This window comes from Myxocyprinus asiaticus, chromosome 29, assembly GCF_019703515.2.
Source record: "Myxocyprinus asiaticus isolate MX2 ecotype Aquarium Trade chromosome 29, UBuf_Myxa_2, whole genome shotgun sequence".
Lineage (NCBI taxonomy): Eukaryota > Metazoa > Chordata > Actinopteri > Cypriniformes > Catostomidae > Myxocyprinus > Myxocyprinus asiaticus.
This window is the reverse complement of record NC_059372.1, coordinates 18,286,883-18,303,556: the sequence shown is the minus strand read 5'-3', so window position 1 is coordinate 18,303,556 and position 16,674 is coordinate 18,286,883. Positions and strand designations below refer to the sequence as shown.

General features: G+C 38.1%; 1 protein-coding gene across 1 annotated transcript in view; it reads left to right on the top strand.

Moving 5' to 3' along the window:
* Positions 1-11,786, top strand: part of LOC127420128 (E3 ubiquitin-protein ligase HUWE1-like) — a 60,757-nt gene extending 48,971 nt beyond the window's left edge. The window contains exons 67-82 of the mRNA XM_051662145.1: positions 825-919; positions 1,031-1,187; positions 1,994-2,126; positions 2,328-2,533; positions 2,930-3,189; positions 4,881-4,983; positions 5,342-5,491; positions 5,949-6,194; positions 6,321-6,438; positions 6,954-7,094; positions 8,311-8,598; positions 8,706-8,811; positions 9,012-9,129; positions 9,215-9,396; positions 9,952-10,142; positions 10,733-11,786. Of these exons, the coding sequence (XP_051518105.1) occupies positions 825-919; positions 1,031-1,187; positions 1,994-2,126; positions 2,328-2,533; positions 2,930-3,189; positions 4,881-4,983; positions 5,342-5,491; positions 5,949-6,194; positions 6,321-6,438; positions 6,954-7,094; positions 8,311-8,598; positions 8,706-8,811; positions 9,012-9,129; positions 9,215-9,396; positions 9,952-10,142; positions 10,733-10,835 (2,597 nt within the window). The 3' untranslated portion in view covers positions 10,836-11,786. The remainder of the gene's footprint in view (positions 1-824; positions 920-1,030; positions 1,188-1,993; positions 2,127-2,327; positions 2,534-2,929; positions 3,190-4,880; positions 4,984-5,341; positions 5,492-5,948; positions 6,195-6,320; positions 6,439-6,953; positions 7,095-8,310; positions 8,599-8,705; positions 8,812-9,011; positions 9,130-9,214; positions 9,397-9,951; positions 10,143-10,732) is intronic.
* Positions 11,787-16,674: the final 4,888 nt, after the last annotated feature.

Genomic DNA, 16,674 nt, shown 5'->3' with positions numbered 1-16,674 from the left:
TTTAAACACTGGCCCTTAACACTTAAGTTTAATAATTTTAGACCATGACTTGCACTGCACATAAATAAGTAATATCGGCATTATATTCATGCTGTTAGCCAGAGGGGAACTGGCCCCCACAGTGAGTCTGGTGTCTCCTAAGGTTATTTTTCTCCATTAACCAACATCTTATGGAGATTTGGGTTCCTTGTCACAGTCGACTTTGGCTTGCTCACTGTGATTTCTAAATACAGTTGTTATTTAATTACTTTTTATACACACTTCATAATTGTATTTAATCAAATTACACAATGATGACTCTAAGACTTGATAGATATTACGGTTTCATTTTCTGTTAATGCATGATTTTCTGTAAAGCTGCTTTAAAACGATGTGTGTTGTGAAAGGCGCTATTCAAATAAAAATGACTTGACTACACTCAGCTAGTCATTATCATTATTTTGGCCATCTGACGGTTCATTATCCTACTTTTTACATGGTTACTTGCCAAGTAAATAAATGGACTTGAAATATTGATTTGAGGAAGTTATTTTATTATGTGAGAAGAAAGAGATTGATTCAAGAGATTTCCATGTAACAAATCAGTTGACTGGGCAATGGTCAATTATACAGTGAAGTGGTCATAATACATAAATATTTGACAACAGTGATTGACCTATCTCATAATTTCTGATAATCTGCAATTGTATTTATTTATTTTTTTCTTTTAGGGTTATTAAATTGAGACAGATTCATGTTTTAGCCAGGCTCTTTTGTTTTGGAATGGACCACTGTTTAGGTTTACAGTACATCAGTAAATCTGTTCCTTGTATCTCACTTTTTAGCAGGTAAACAGAAGGCAGCAGTGAGCATCACTGACAATGAATCCAAACTGGCCTCTACTGGACTAACAGAGAAACAGCTACAGCTCTCTGTGGAGGTATTTAATGTGCATGCACATATGTTGCCTCATGTCCCATTCTCTTAAATCTGGAGTCTTTTCACTCAACTCAGCAGTGTGATTAATAACCCCCCCATGGTTTTTGCCCAGGTGCTGACATCCCACTCATGTTCAGAGGAAGGTTTAGAGGACGCAGCCAACATCCTGCTGCAGCTGTCCAGAGGGGATGGGCAGACCCGAGACACTGTCCTCAGACTGCTTCTCAGTGGGGCCCATCACCTTGGATACACTCTTTGCAAACAAATCGGTCAGTACCACATCACTAGACAATTTTGAATATTTTAGGAATTCAATTGTATACCTTTGGCGAGGGGTTGCACAGTATACCAGTACTAACGAAATATCTAATTCTGGTACCATACTGCAATATGTTGCTATTATCAAAATGTTTATGGGATGTGATTTCTTTTTTTTTTTTTTTTTTTTAAAGATGAAATCAATGACAATTTGACAAACAAATTCAAAACTCGAAATGGCCAAGTGTGATAATTAAACGGCAAAAAGGAAAAAAGATGTCATTTAATTAAATAATATACAGTCTGCATGTGTTCATTGTGCTGCACTCTTCAGACTGGACAAGAGGTGCCGCTGGGCTCACTGTTCTCACACACACACAGAGAGAGAGAGAGAGAGAGAGAGAGAGCTCGATCGATCGATTTAGTGTATGAGTGCCTATGAACACTCACATAAACTCCTCCAGTGCAGCTCTGAGATTTCAGCTTGCAAATATTTCAGCATTTCATTTGGAATGGGGAGTTTATTAAAAACAACCATCAAAATCAGGAAGAACACAAAGGTCCGCCAAAATAAATGTTCAGCAAAAATTAAATCTGTTCAGCCGGATGCATGAAATTTAAGACATTACGACAGAAAATGTTTACTACTGTATAAAAAAAATAATAATATTCATAGTAGCAATAATATTTCTAATACCAATAATTTAATATATTGAAAAACAATTTTGCCTTGTTCTATGTACATACTTTTTTCAAAAGATATGGCCCCTTTAAACTTTTTCTTTCTTTGCTTCTGATCATTATCCTTTATTTGTAGGCACTTTACTGGCGGAGTTGAGGGAGTATAACCTGGAGCAGCAGAGAAGAGCCCGTGCTGAGGCTCAGTCTCCTGAAGCTTCTCATGAGGACCCATCCATCAACACACGCCCCAAGGGAAAGATGACCAGCAGGTGAGGAAAGACGGTTTCAGCCTATCTCAGGAGTTTGATTTAGGTTGCTTTGGCTAAAAGCTTCTGCTAAAGAAATAATACAAATATAGGATAATTTATGGCTGCTGCAGGACTTTACCTACCTATCTCTCTCCTGCATGTAAAGGTTAATTACAATAACAGCACATGTCTTTTTTTTCTTGGGTCCATTTGGGGTCACAGGTTTGACGGGTCAGAGAGCGTGGTTATTGTGGCTGCTCAGAAGCGCACTCTAGGCGGCCGTGAGCTGCAGCTGCCCTGCATGAGCTCACTCACGTCCAAGACCTCCACACAGAAGTTCTTCCTGCGCGTTCTGCAGGTCATCATCCAGCTTAGAGAAGACACACGGCGCGCTAACAAGAAAGCCAAGCAGACAGGAGGAAGACTAAGTATGTCACACACACACTCTTCACCCAGAAATGAAAATACTGTCATTTGCTCACCCTTTTGTCGTTCCAAACAAAAATGACTGACTTTTTTCCATGAAACACAAAGAGATGTTAAGCAGAATGTTAAAGACTGACTGCCTCATTCGGCATTCAGTTTCAATAAAAGGAAAGATACACGGTGTTAGCATTCTTAAAATTTCTCAGTCATACAGTTTTGGAGACAGATTTTTCCTTTTTTGGTGGCGGTTTGTCCCTTTTAGCAAAAGGCCATCCTCTAATCCTTAAATAACATTTCCACGCATCACATTTAAGCTTTTAGTTAAATGGATTTTATGTTTACAGGTCTGTCTCTGCATTAATTATCTCACTGTTTCCATGTCTTTCTTATTTCTGCAGGTTCGACAAGTCTGGGATCAGCCAGCAGTATCCAGGCTGCAGTCCGTCAGCTAGAGGCTGAAGCGGACGCCATCATTCAGATGGTGAGAGAGGGGCAGAGGGCACGCCGTCTACAGCAGGCCCCCCCACCCTCTTCATCCACATCCTCTTCCGTTGCTGCTGCTGCTGCTGCTGCTGCATCCGCTGCTGTGGCTGGATCATCCGCTCCCAGTACCTCTGCAACCAACAACCCCCCTGCTGGCACGCTCAGCGCAGCCACGGTTAGCATGGGCCGCACTGACAGCAGGCAGACTGCTACTGACTTTACTCGCCTACACACACACACACATATTGATGTTCATAATACCCTAAAATGTATTTCTCTTGTACATATATCACATAGAATAAGACATAGTTGACTTATGGCTCATAATAATATTACTCAATTTACTCTTGAGAACTAAGGCATTACACATAGGGCTGGGTGATATCGCTAAATTTATATCTCGATGCTTTTGATGATATACATCTCGGTTTTAAAACTGATACATTGAAATGGAAAGTTTAGAAGAACTGATTTAGAAATTAATTCAGACTTCTCAACTCCTTTTTATTTTTATTTTTTTTACTTTGTCTTAGTCAAAAGTCCTAGAAGCGGGGCCTGGGTATCTCAGCGAGTATTGATGCTGACTACCACCCCTGGAGTCACATGTTCGAATCCAGGGTGTGGTGAGTGACTCCAGCCAGGTCTCCTAAGCAACCAAATTGGCCCGGTTACTAGGGAGGGTAGAGTCACATGGGGTAACATCCTCGTGATCGCAATTAGTGGTTTTCGCTCTCAATGGGGCGCGAGGACAGTTGTGCATGGATCGCAGAGAATAGCATGAGCCTCCACATGCTATGAGTCTCCATGGTGTCATGCACAGTGAGCCACGTGACAAGATGTGCGGGCTGACTAACTCAGAAGCAAAGGAAACTGAGATTTGTCCTCCGGCACCTGGATTGAGGTGAATAACCGCGCCACCACGAAGACGTAGTAAGCAGTGGGAATTGGGCATGCCAAATTGGGGAGAAAAGGAGAAAAATAAAAAAAGTCCTAGAAGCAATGGTGATAGTTTAACGGGTTTAAACCAGAGACCCTATTAAAATATTTGTCTTATGTGGACATTATCGCAAATAGCAAGAAAAGGGAGAGCAAAATTATCCCACTGACAAGATCTTTAGGGAATGTAATGGCCAAATAATTAACACATTAAAATCACAGTGATATTAGCAATGTTGCTTATTTTATTTTAGCCAACAAAATAATTGTAAAAAAAAATATATATATATATATATATATATATATATTTTGCAAAAAACGAGAAACTACCAGCTCTAATTTCACATCAAATGTCATGATACAAGTAAATCATGTATGATCTCTCATTTGCTTGTAATTCAAATCAAAGCTTTACAGCCTTGAAAATTCACTGTTTCATCACAATTTGAAAAATTTCTAAACTGACACTGAGCCCACAAATATTCTCCAGTGACAACCCAAACTATTCTGTCACAAAACCTACCAATGATTCTTTTCTAATCCCCAGCTCTCTTTATTCCACCTCTCCACTACTCTGCCTTTCACTGCATTGTACTGTGTTTAATACGAAAAGCCTGTTTTTGTACACGTTATCATACAATGTTTGAGATTTTTGAATGTTGCACCAGCACCTGATTCTCTCTACTCTGGCTTTTCTCTTTGTGTGTGGTTTGATTTTGGCTGGCTGCCAAGGCTTCTGTGCTTAAGCTCTTTCCAAGCCCCCTTTTGGTGCATGGTGCTCTTTCTCTAGCACTGCTTCTGGTTTCAGTCTATAACCACCTCATCTCATCTTTTTGTCCCCACATTACAAACAAACACACTGTTGTCGCTCCTCCTTTGTCTGGGGTTTTGTCATGAATCTCAACTTGTTCCTTGGTTCCTCTGGTCCAGTCTGAGGTACACTCTGTTGCCGAGCCCCCAGCAGCCCAAAGGGACGATTCACCCATGGATGTGGACCAGCCCTCACCCCAAGAACAGGACCAGGTAGCACTAGGTGAGGTCTTGAAAAATGGCTATACCTTATAAAATGCCATCCTTCAGTTAGAAGATATAGTCCTCTTTCATGTAAACAAATATTTAGTATTTGGCCTCTATGGGTTCTAAAATATACACAGTAACTAGGGTGTTTTGCATTTTATCTGTTGCTGTGTTGTGTATTTTAGCACTGCAGGAATGCTGTATTGACCAGTCAGCACCCAGGACTGGAAATGTCCTTTTTTTATAACACAATATACACTGTGCATCTAGTTTGTATAAGAGGAAAGTTGGGAGGAGTACAAAGATTTTACAGTTCCAACTACATTATAAACAGCACAAGTAGATGTTAAAAAGGTTTGTGTGTGTGTGTGTAGGTGAAGAGAGCAGCAGTCAGCAAGAACAGGAGGAGCGTTTGCCTGACCTGCCACTGTTAAGTGAGCAGCTCTTATTGGATGAGCTGTGGGACATGCTGGGAGAGTGTCTGAAAGAGCTTGAGGAGTCTCATGACCAGCATGCTGTTTTAGGTACGATACATCTCAAAAGTTTTTAATAATTTAAATATTTAAGCTGAAATGTGTACATTTTTCTCTGTTAAAACACTTTCTCAAATCTCAGCTTAATATGCAAAGACAACTATAATTAAGCCATTTGTATGTTGATTTCCTCAGTGTAAACACTGGCCCTGTGGTGCTATAAAAATATTGCCCTGTTTGTTTGAGTGGCCAACTGCTCGACACAGCTGCATTGACTCAACCAGTGGTGTTAGTTTGGGGTGGGACTATCTGTTTGATCTATCAACGGAAGATAGGGGGAGCATTCGGGAAAGCTGTTTAAAAACTGCATTTATTTTTGCAGTTCCTTTTGGTTGTGCTAATGGTGCAGAAATTATACACTTCAGCTTTAATATATATTTTTTTTTCCATGTTTTGAGAAATAAGATAATTATTTCATACTAACGGAATCTCTTATGTTGTACTGCAGTACTGCAGCCAGCAGTTGAGGCCTTTTTTCTGGTGCATGCCACAGAGCGTGAAAGCAAACCTCCAGTACGAGACACACGGGAGAGTCAGCTGTCACACATTAAGGACGAGCCTCCTCCACTGTCCCCTGCCCCTCTCACCCCTGCAACCCCATCCTCCCTGGATCCCTTCTTTTCCCGAGAGCCCTCCTCTATGCATATTTCCTCCAACCTGCCTCCAGACACACAGAAGTTCCTACGTTTCGCAGGTAAGTCAATCGTTCAGAAGCTGTTCCCTGGGCCCTAATGAAGGTTCAAACTGTTGAGAGGAGGAGTGGATGTTGAATACTGATGAAGGCTAGCCAAAAAATTTACTTTCTCTGTCTCTTTAACAGAGACCCACCGTACAGTGCTGAATCAGATCCTGCGTCAGTCCACCACTCATCTGGCAGATGGGCCATTCGCTGTTCTCGTTGACTACATCCGCATCTTGGACTTTGATGTCAAGCGCAAGTAAGACCTTTTGACTGCCTGTTAGAGTAAACATGAAATCAAAATTGACCCTATGTACATCTTAATACACGTTACATGTCTTATTGTGCACAATTTATCGTTGCATGTTATTGTAGTGAAAGAAATGTTTCGTAATCTTTCATTCAAATGTAATAAATTGCTCCTACCCTGAAACAACTGTCTTTTTCAGCTGACATCACCAAGCCCTCATATTTATCAACCGCTCCCCTCCAACTTCCCCTTTAGTATGTAGCATCCACTTTGCATGATCTAATCAATTCCAGAAGGATTAAATCAAGTTCCACCCTACAATTTTTTTTCTCATGAGTATATCCTCAGAAAAACATGTCTATGTAGTGCGAATGCTGTTTCATGTTGACCTCACATTTTTGAGTATTACCTCTTCCCATTTCCCTTCTTTTACCCTCTCTCACTGTAATGTTTTTAGGTATGTATATTTATTTTCTCCCGTATTAATTCAGATTGAGTATTTATCTAATAAGTGTGCCTCTTAGGTATTTCCGTCAGGAGTTGGAACGTCTAGATGAGGGGCTGAGGAAAGAGGATATGGCCGTCCATGTGAGGAGAGACCACGTCTTTGAAGATTCTTATAGAGAGCTGCACCGCAAGAGCCCAGAGGACATGAAAAACAGACTGTAATCTCTCACTCTCTCACTGTGTCTTATCACAGGCACACACATAGATAGCTGCAAACAAGCCTTTCAATCATTTACAGATATTTTTGTATGAATATGTATGCATATTTTGTTTGACAGATGCACCACACAGAAAAAAAATCTATGCACAACCCAAAGCAAACACACAAACATTGTCAACTATACAGTAAAACAACAGAGAGAAAGTATTGAACCTTATGTTAAATATTTTACAGTATAAATATTGAGAAATTAGCAGAAAATGCTTGCAGACTGTCCAAAAGTCATAAGTACTGATAATTTCACAGACAGATAACCACAGAGTATACTGTTCTGCTCATGGAAATCAAGTTTACTTGCAGCTAAGTACTTCAAACTAAACTCTCATTGGCCGCCATCTGGCCAATAGCCAGATCGCAGCCTTGCCCTAAAACCCACCCTTAATACGCTGCCGTGGTGCCAACGTCCACACCCCGCCCATTTCACAAGCAAGAGCAAAACTCAAGCCGTGGTATCAGACTCTGGAGACTAGTTAGCCCTCGAAATGTACACGGATTTGTACAGTGCCCACAATTTATAAAAATCTTCTCGACCTCGTACCGTTGTGCGCTGGATACACAACTTGTCAAGTTCGGCGACAATCTACTTAATCACATCTTCATTCAGCAGACGCCCTCGATCTGGCGTTGCACATCATCCCAAATATTCAGAAAAATCTGGATTTCGTCTACTGACCATTACTGATGATCCTCCAGTCTCTGTTGATCTGTTAAGGTAAGCTGGTTGCTGATATGAAAATTGGGGGATGAGTATCTTGGTGGGGAAACCTCTGACCTGACTAAACGAAACTACGCCTTTGACATCAACCACGCCCCAATCCTCAGTAGGCCTTCTTTGGTCCATGGGTAATCGTCGGGGCAGGGCGCTTGGCCATTCGCCCCAGAGGAAGCCCCGAAGAGGCACGATGAAGCCCTTTAAGTGACTGTGGGAACGAAACTGGCCCTGGCATGCACTAGCATGCCCTCATTTGGCCCAATACTGGAAACGTGGCTAGTATCTTCCAAAGATGCCACTTAATGGCAAACGTTGGCCAATCCAGTTATAAGTTCTCCTCAAAAGTAAACCTTGTAAACTTGACTTTGTTTCCAGAACTGGTGCATTCCAACTCCTATAACAGCTAGCCAGTCATTGTCTCTGCATCTCTGTCCCTCTACAGGTATATAGTATTTGAAGGGGAGGAGGGTCAGGATGCTGGTGGTCTATTGAGAGAGTGGTACATGATCATCTCCAGAGAGATGTTTAACCCCATGTATGCTCTGTTCCGCACCTCGCCCGGCGATCGGGTCACCTACACCATCAACCCCTCTTCCCACTGCAATCCCAACCACCTCAGCTACTTCAAGTTTGTGGGGCGTGTGGTGGCTAAGGCCGTCTATGACAACAGGCTACTAGAGTGCTACTTCACACGTAGCTTCTACAAGCACATTCTGGGCAAGAGTGTCAGGTAACTGCCTGGGGTATTCTCATCAAAACTGCAAAAAACATTTTTTATTGCTGCCAATGGAGCTGCAATGTATAATGACTGAACTGGATCTTAAATATGTGCCACAGGTATACAGACATGGAAAGCGAGGACTATCCCTTTTTCCAGGGTCTGGTCTACTTGTTGGAGAACGATGTGTCCACTCTGGGCTACGAGCTGACATTCAGCACAGAGGTCAGTTGGAATTTTAACAACTTGTAGATAGGGATGCACTCAAAAACTTTGTCTGATACTGATAGCCAAAATAACTGATACTATGACCTATATATGATGCATCCCTATTTACAGAAGTATTTATTTTAGCATTTATTTATTTAGAAGGGATTTAGCATTTTAGAATTAGGATTTGTAACCGCTACCTCATGTGCTCACAGGTCCAGGAGTTTGGCGTCTGTGAGGTGAGAGATCTGAAGGCCAATGGTGCCAACATCATCGTCACGGAGGAGAATAAGAAGGAATATGTGCATCTGGTCTGCCAGATGAAGATGACAGGTGAGCATACACCAACTGCCGGTGAGGAACTGGGAGGTCATAGAGCTTGTCTTTCAGGAGACTGAAGCATCTTTTTGGTTTACAGGTGCGATCCGTAAGCAGCTGGCCGCCTTCTTGGAGGGCTTCTATGAGATAATCCCCAAGAGACTGATTTCCATCTTTACGGAGCAAGAGCTGGAGCTTCTCATCTCCGGCCTGCCCACCATTGACATCGACGACCTCAAGGCCAATACAGAATACCACAAATACCAGTCCAGTTCTATCCAGGTAGATACACCTATATGAATACACTCACAGACGCTTTTTATTTAAACAATCAGATATAAGAGTGATATTGATCAATGACATTTAAATTATATAAGTGTTATTTAGAATGCTGTAGTAGACAAATGGCTTGGTCCTGAACTTTTGTGTTTAAGGGAAAGTACAATCTAATTTTTCACCATTTTTAATCATTATCTAGCTTTTTTCAGTTCACTTAAATAGCCTTGGGATGTGACATATGATTTTGTTAAAAGTAAAATATTCCACGTGGGCTTATAAATAATATGAGGTCATAAAAACAGCTTGTTTAATAATATTACAAGAAATATTAAAGTAGTTTTAGAATAGATTTTATATATAATAGTGTTAAAGTATTGCATGTAACACTTGCAGAACACTGCTGTCATTGCTTGACATGACAACTATCCAGTTATATTACACATGAAATCTTCTAATTCTGCTGTAATGACACATCATTCATGTTTTGTCTCTGGCCTGTCTGCTAGTTTCTGGTTGTCTGCCCAGATTTTATTTTCTGTCCTCTCTTTTTCTGCACAGATTCAGTGGTTCTGGCGTGCATTACGATCCTTTGACCAGGCTGACCGGGCCAAATTCCTGCAGTTTGTTACAGGCACATCAAAAGTGCCACTACAGGGCTTTGCTGCACTGGAGGGAATGAACGGTATACAGAAGTTCCAGATCCACCGAGATGACCGCTCCACTGACCGCCTGCCCTCTGCACACACTTGGTAAATTAATACTGGTGCTTTGTTCACCAAACACAGTTTAAATGTTTACTTATAATGTTCGAAGTTGCTACATTGCCCTGCAACCGTAAATCAGGACTATACAATGTTTTCATAATAAATTTGCAATGATTTTGCTGGCGAAAATTTAAAAAAAATTAATATCACAGATTATTTGAATACACTTTGTATTTGGCAATTAAGTTTCCTAAAGAGTGCCTTGTCAGACTTTTGATTTGCAATATGAGGAATCCAGAGCATTAATAGTGGCTCTGATGTAGACTTAAGTAGCACAAATGCTGTTGAGTTGGTAAGTTCATTTCTGGGAATCAGTTCAATCTCAATTAATTTCAATGAATTCAAAACAGTTTGGAAAATATGCCTTGATTTCTCTGAAACTCACCCTTTTAAGCCATTTCAGAGCAAATACATAAATATACGTAAATGTCAAGATATATGTTTAATATTGTGGAAAGGCTAAATTATGGAGATTTGTTTTTGCTATATCACCATTTCTGTAAATAGCCAACAGTAAAGGGGTGCACCACAGTTAAAGGCTGTTGTTTGTCTCTCTCTCCTCCCTCTCCCCCCAGCTTTAACCAGTTGGACCTCCCAGCGTATGAGAGCTATGAGAAGTTAAGACACATGCTGCTGCTGGCCATTCAGGAATGTTCTGAAGGCTTTGGATTGGCCTAGAGACTCTCCTAAACCCACACACACACAGATATAGACTTACATGTTAACTTATGACACACACATGCATATTTACACTATCATACACATGGCCAAGACCTACTTCTAATCCACATAAAACAGACAGATGGACAAGTGAAAGAGATCAATGTTTATTGACATTGCCTACTACACACAGAGCCTCTCATTGACACACCGAACTGTATTTTGTATATGTGTGTGTCTCACCTCCCTATTAAAATTACAGAGCCGGAGAGAGGATTGAGGAGGATATCTGCGGACTAATATAAAGACATTTTCTCTTATTTAGTTTGGTTTCTCTGTACAAAAGGTTTGGGAGTTTATTATGTTTAATCTTTTTTTTTTCTTCTCTGGCTGTTAAAAAAGGCGAGGGTTGTTTGTGAGTGTAAAGAGGATGGTTGTAACCCTGGTGGGGGTGGGGGTTGATTGTCCTCTGTTGCTAATGTGTGACCTCACTAGCTTTGCAAATTGGAACTTTCATTTGGGGAGGGGAAGTCATGGACGAGGGAGGGAGGGAGAGAACATGAAATGAGGTTTGGTGAAATTGCAGAAGTGTGGGGATTTTCAGAAGGGGGACATTTTTAGGCAACTTTTGTGGTATTTTTGGAGAGGATCACACAGATATGAGAAGTGAAGGACTGAGACATGAACCGCAGGTGCTCAGACTTGTGCGGCTGTTACCCAACTGCTGATGCAGCCTCTCAGCAGCTAATCAGAAAGTAAATTGCTACATAAATAAATGCATAAAAATGAGCCCACTGTGTCCTCCAGAGTCGTTTCAATGTATGCCTTACACCATTTGCACTAATAGGAGCAAATATCATTTATATGTTGAAAGAAAATATATAAAATACTGATGGAGGTTCATGAAAACTAACTTGACACGCATGCTGTGGGGTCAAAGTATTAAAAGCTCTATTCTATTCTATCTGAGTAATGTTTGAGAAAATCTGTCCAGTTATTGATCATGTGTATGAATCTAAAGTTTATGGTTATGGATTGTTTTATTGGGCATTTGAAGGAATATTTAACCTTAAAATCAAAAAATTAACTCCTTATTTACGCTACCTCATTTTGTTCCAAACTCATATGCTGTTATTTTTCAGTGGAACACAAAAATAATTTTGAAGATTCTTCATTTAAGTCTTTTCCATACAATGACAATTGATAGTGACCGTTGCTTTTGAGCTCCCAAAATTAAAGAACACACAAAAAGCACCATTAAAATAGTCCATATGACTCTGATGCTATATTCCAAGTCTTCTGAAGTCATACGATGGCTTTAAAAGTATCATACAGTTAAGATTGTTCTTTTCAATGAACTGGTTGATCTGGTTAACAAATCTTGACTATTTTCACTAATCTGGTTTTTAAGTAAATTTTCACTTACTCTGGTAGCAGCTTATGGGAGAGGAAGATTATCAGTGAATTGCCTTCATTTTGTCTGTTGCGCATATAATGCTATCGTATGGATTCAGAAGACTCTGTATATAGCACATGAGTAATATGGACAACTTTTATTTTGCTTTTTTTTTTCATGAGTTTGGAATGACATGAAGGTGAGTAAATGATGAACACTTCTTTTAAGAGATGAGTTAATTAGCTTCTGATCTTGCCCTCCTTGCCTCCCTTTGCATCATATCTGGTGTGATGATGTATAAAGAGTTTGCAGTGTCTCGGACCATTTGGACCTTCCAGCAAAGTCCATGCTTGGCATCCGTGCTGTCAGGATATACTTTCATCACCAGCTCTCTTCTCCTCCTCACCATAGACAGCAGGACTACACTTGGCTAGACCAGCGTCTCTCAGCATAAAATGCAGTATCAAAGGTGAGAGAGGATATTGGAGCTAATAGTGCATTACTTTAATAATTTCAGCTTTTAAGTCATTACCTGTTTTCAGTATTCTCTCTGTTTCTGTTTTTCTTGACTGTGTGTCCGCTTTGTACATTATGGTCTGTTTATTTCAATTAAACCATTAGAATGTGCCTACAGCTTATTGCTATGCAGCCCAAAAAGATAAAAGTTTTTTTTCCTCCCATGTTCAGATGTCATTATTCCAACACCAGCTGCAGTGGAAATTTGATGCAGATAATGTGCAACTAAAAGGACTGGTTTCAGCCTATTTTGTCTAGGTCAAATTCAATTGCTCATAACAGATGTTTGTTACATCACTTTTTATGTCAAGCCTCCGCTTTGCAGAGATTTATGGGATTAATATTAACAGACAAAAGAAAAAAGAAAAAAATCACACTGCAAAAATTTCAAAAATTATTTTAGTTTTGATCAAGAGACTTAAGTGTGTCAGTTCTTTGACTTAGTTATGGCTTGGGAGTTACATGATAACAGTAGAGGGAGTAGGGTCATCTGCAGTTAAATTTGCATGAATATACAACAGAAACTTCATTGACTTCTAGTATGTTAAATACATGTTAAAATGTACTGGTTATGGCGACCTGGGTGCATGATATTTGATCAACTTTGCTCTATCCTCGTAAATAATGCAGGTTACTTCATCTTTAATTTGATCAATAAACAAATTATTAGTTAATATTATTCATAATGCAAGGCAAACAAAGTTTTTGCAAACATTTGTTTTCTAAGATGGACTGATTCAGATTTGGCCAGAAAAGCAAAGTCAGAGAGGTCTTGAAGTAAGGCACAAGTTCAGTTCATTAATGAAGTGTATTTTTTGAAATGTAGCCAGGGCACTTTTAGTGTAACAGGGTATGCTAAGCTTGGCATAAATCAGCCCTATTATTGACTCTACTAGAGAAATAGTGAAGGGAATAAATGGACTACTTCAATTCTGAGTGTGACTAAAAGCCATTAACTTACTCCTAATGAATGGGAATATTTATTTTAACTTTTATAGTGGTGATAATTTACATCCAATTCAGTGCAATGCTGTGAATAGCTTTATTATGAGGTCTAGCAGAGCACATTGTTAGCAGAGAATTATGAGATTAGTTTTAGGCCATTAGGCTTGTGTAATAAGCAGTGGTGGGAAAAGTACTCAATTTCCATACTTAAATTTTGTGTGGTATCTGTACTTTTACTTATTACTTAAGTAAAAGTCATCCTTTAAAATACTAAAGTAAAAAGTACCTGGTTTTAAAAATACTTAAGTATTAAAAAGTAAAAGTAAATACTGCAAATTAAAATCCATTCATCTTAAAAAATGTGACCTGTTCATGTTATTTTTAAAGCTTAATAATTGAGTCTCATACAGGTAATACTGAATACAATAAATGGTAGTTTAGTGTAATAAGTAAAGCTTAGTCAGGTGGATAAGGACTGGGCATTTAATTCAGAAAATACAGTGTTTATAGTCCATGGAAATTAACATGAACCGTTTATAATCAGTTCAAATAATATCAACCATTTTATTAGGGGTGGGGAAAAAATATTGAAATATCGTGATATTTGTATTTGTGATATTGTACCGATATTTGCAGGCCAAGTATCTATATTATTATTTACATTTTTTTCCGCATTATGGTGATGAGAATTTGTTTTTCTCTTTGCCAAATTGATCTAGGAAATCAGCAACAGTCCCTTAGAAGGTGCCGTTATGCTTTACACATAATCACCCACCGTTACTAAAATGTATTACAATTTTACATAACATTTTGACAATTATTTTAGTGTTTCGGCTAGGCTACTATTGTATTCATAAACACTATATTTCTAGAAAGACTAGCATTGACTTGAAATAAGGACCGATTATGGTCTTACATGCTTATGGCTTTGCATTGTACATGGATATAAGGAAATAAACAGGCCTTGTTTTGTAAACTGGCAATTTTATATTAATTTAACAATGCATTTGGTGATTTGGTAACAGTTCTCTGAAGTCCAATGAAGACGAATGAGAAACATTGAGTGAAATATCGCAATATATCGTAGTTTTGAATCGCAATACTCCCCTACATTTTATAATGTATAAGTTTAACATATTTACTTATTTTGTCCCTGAGCAATTTTGAGTTGAAGCTACCCTTTAAAAAATAGTTACTACACAACAAGCTATTAACAATAGGGCCTAACTACACTTAAGTATTATCTTTATTATAAATATATATATATATATATATATATATATATATATATATATATATATATATATATATATATCAGTAATAAACAGTATTTGAATAATGTAAACATATCTATGTAAATAAATTAGTCGAAAACAGTAGCGAAGAGCAGCATTTAACTAAATATTCAATAACAAAAAAGTAGACGAAAAAATAGGGTATTCTGTGTGAAACTCAAATGAATCGTTCTTTAGTACGGTTCATGTAAATGAATCCTCCGAACAAAACCGATTGGATTGAACTTCCCAGTGCTTTATATGAGAGGGAGAGAACGGTTTTGGAGAGCTTCATACACGAGTTGTCCAAACGAACCGACTCATTAAAATAAATCGGACTTTCTAGAGATTCATATGAGACTATTCTATTAGATACTAGAGGTTATTCAGTTTATACTAGTACTTATTCATTAGCTACTAGTACTTATTTATTAGATACTAGTATGTATTCCATAATGACTAGTAACTATTCCATTGTTACTAGTAACACATTTCAAAATTTTGCCATTGATTCCTATGGAGATCTGTAGTTCAGACATCACGTTCACTTCTTACTAGAATGTATTCCAATAGATACTAGTACTTATTGAATAAGTACTAGTACTTACAGTATTCAGTAGATACTAATACCTATTTATTAGATACTAGTACTTATTTATTAGATGCTAATACTTATTCATTAGATGCTAGTACTCATTCAATAGATACTAATAACTATTCCATTAGATACTAGTGCTTATTCGATACTAGTGCTTATTCAAGAGATACTTATTCAATAGATACTGGTTATTATTCACTAAACACTAGTACTTATTCAATAGATACTAGTGCTTATTCAAGAGATACTACTAATTCAATAGATACTGGTTCTTATTCAAGAGATACTAGTACTTATTCATTAGATACTAGTACTTATTCACTAAACACTAGTACTTATTCAAGAGATACTAGTACTTATTCACCAAACACTAGTACTTAATTAGATACTAGTACTTATTCAATAGATACTAGTACTTATTCACTAAACACTAGTACTTCTTCATTAGATACTAGTACTTACTCAATAGATACTACTTACTCAATAGATACAGGTTCTTATTCACTAAACACTAGTACTTCTTCATTAGATACTAGTACGTATTCAATAGATACTAGTACGTATTCAATAGATACTAGAACGTATTCAATAGATACTAGTACTTATTAAAGAGATACTACTTATTCAATAGATACTGGTTCTTATTCATTAGATACTAGTACTTATTAATTAGATACTAGTGCTTATTCAAGAGATACTACTTGTTCAATAGATACTGGTTCTTATTCACAAAACACTAGTACTTATTCAATAGATACTAGTGCTTATTCAATAGATACTAGTGCTTATTCAAGAGATACTACTTATTCAATAGATACTGGTTCTTATTCATTAGATACTAGTACTTATTAATTAGATACTAGTGCTTATTCAAGAGATACTACTTATTCAATAGATACTGGTTCTTATTCACTAAACACTAGTACTTATTCAAGAGATACTTATTCATTAGATACTAGTACTTATTCACCAAACACTAGTACTTCTTCATTAGATACTAGTACTTATTCACTAAACACTAGTACTTATTCAAGAGATACTACTTATTCAATAGATACTAGTACTTACTCAATAGATACTACTTACTCAATAGATACTGGTTCTTATTCACTAAACACTAGTACTTAC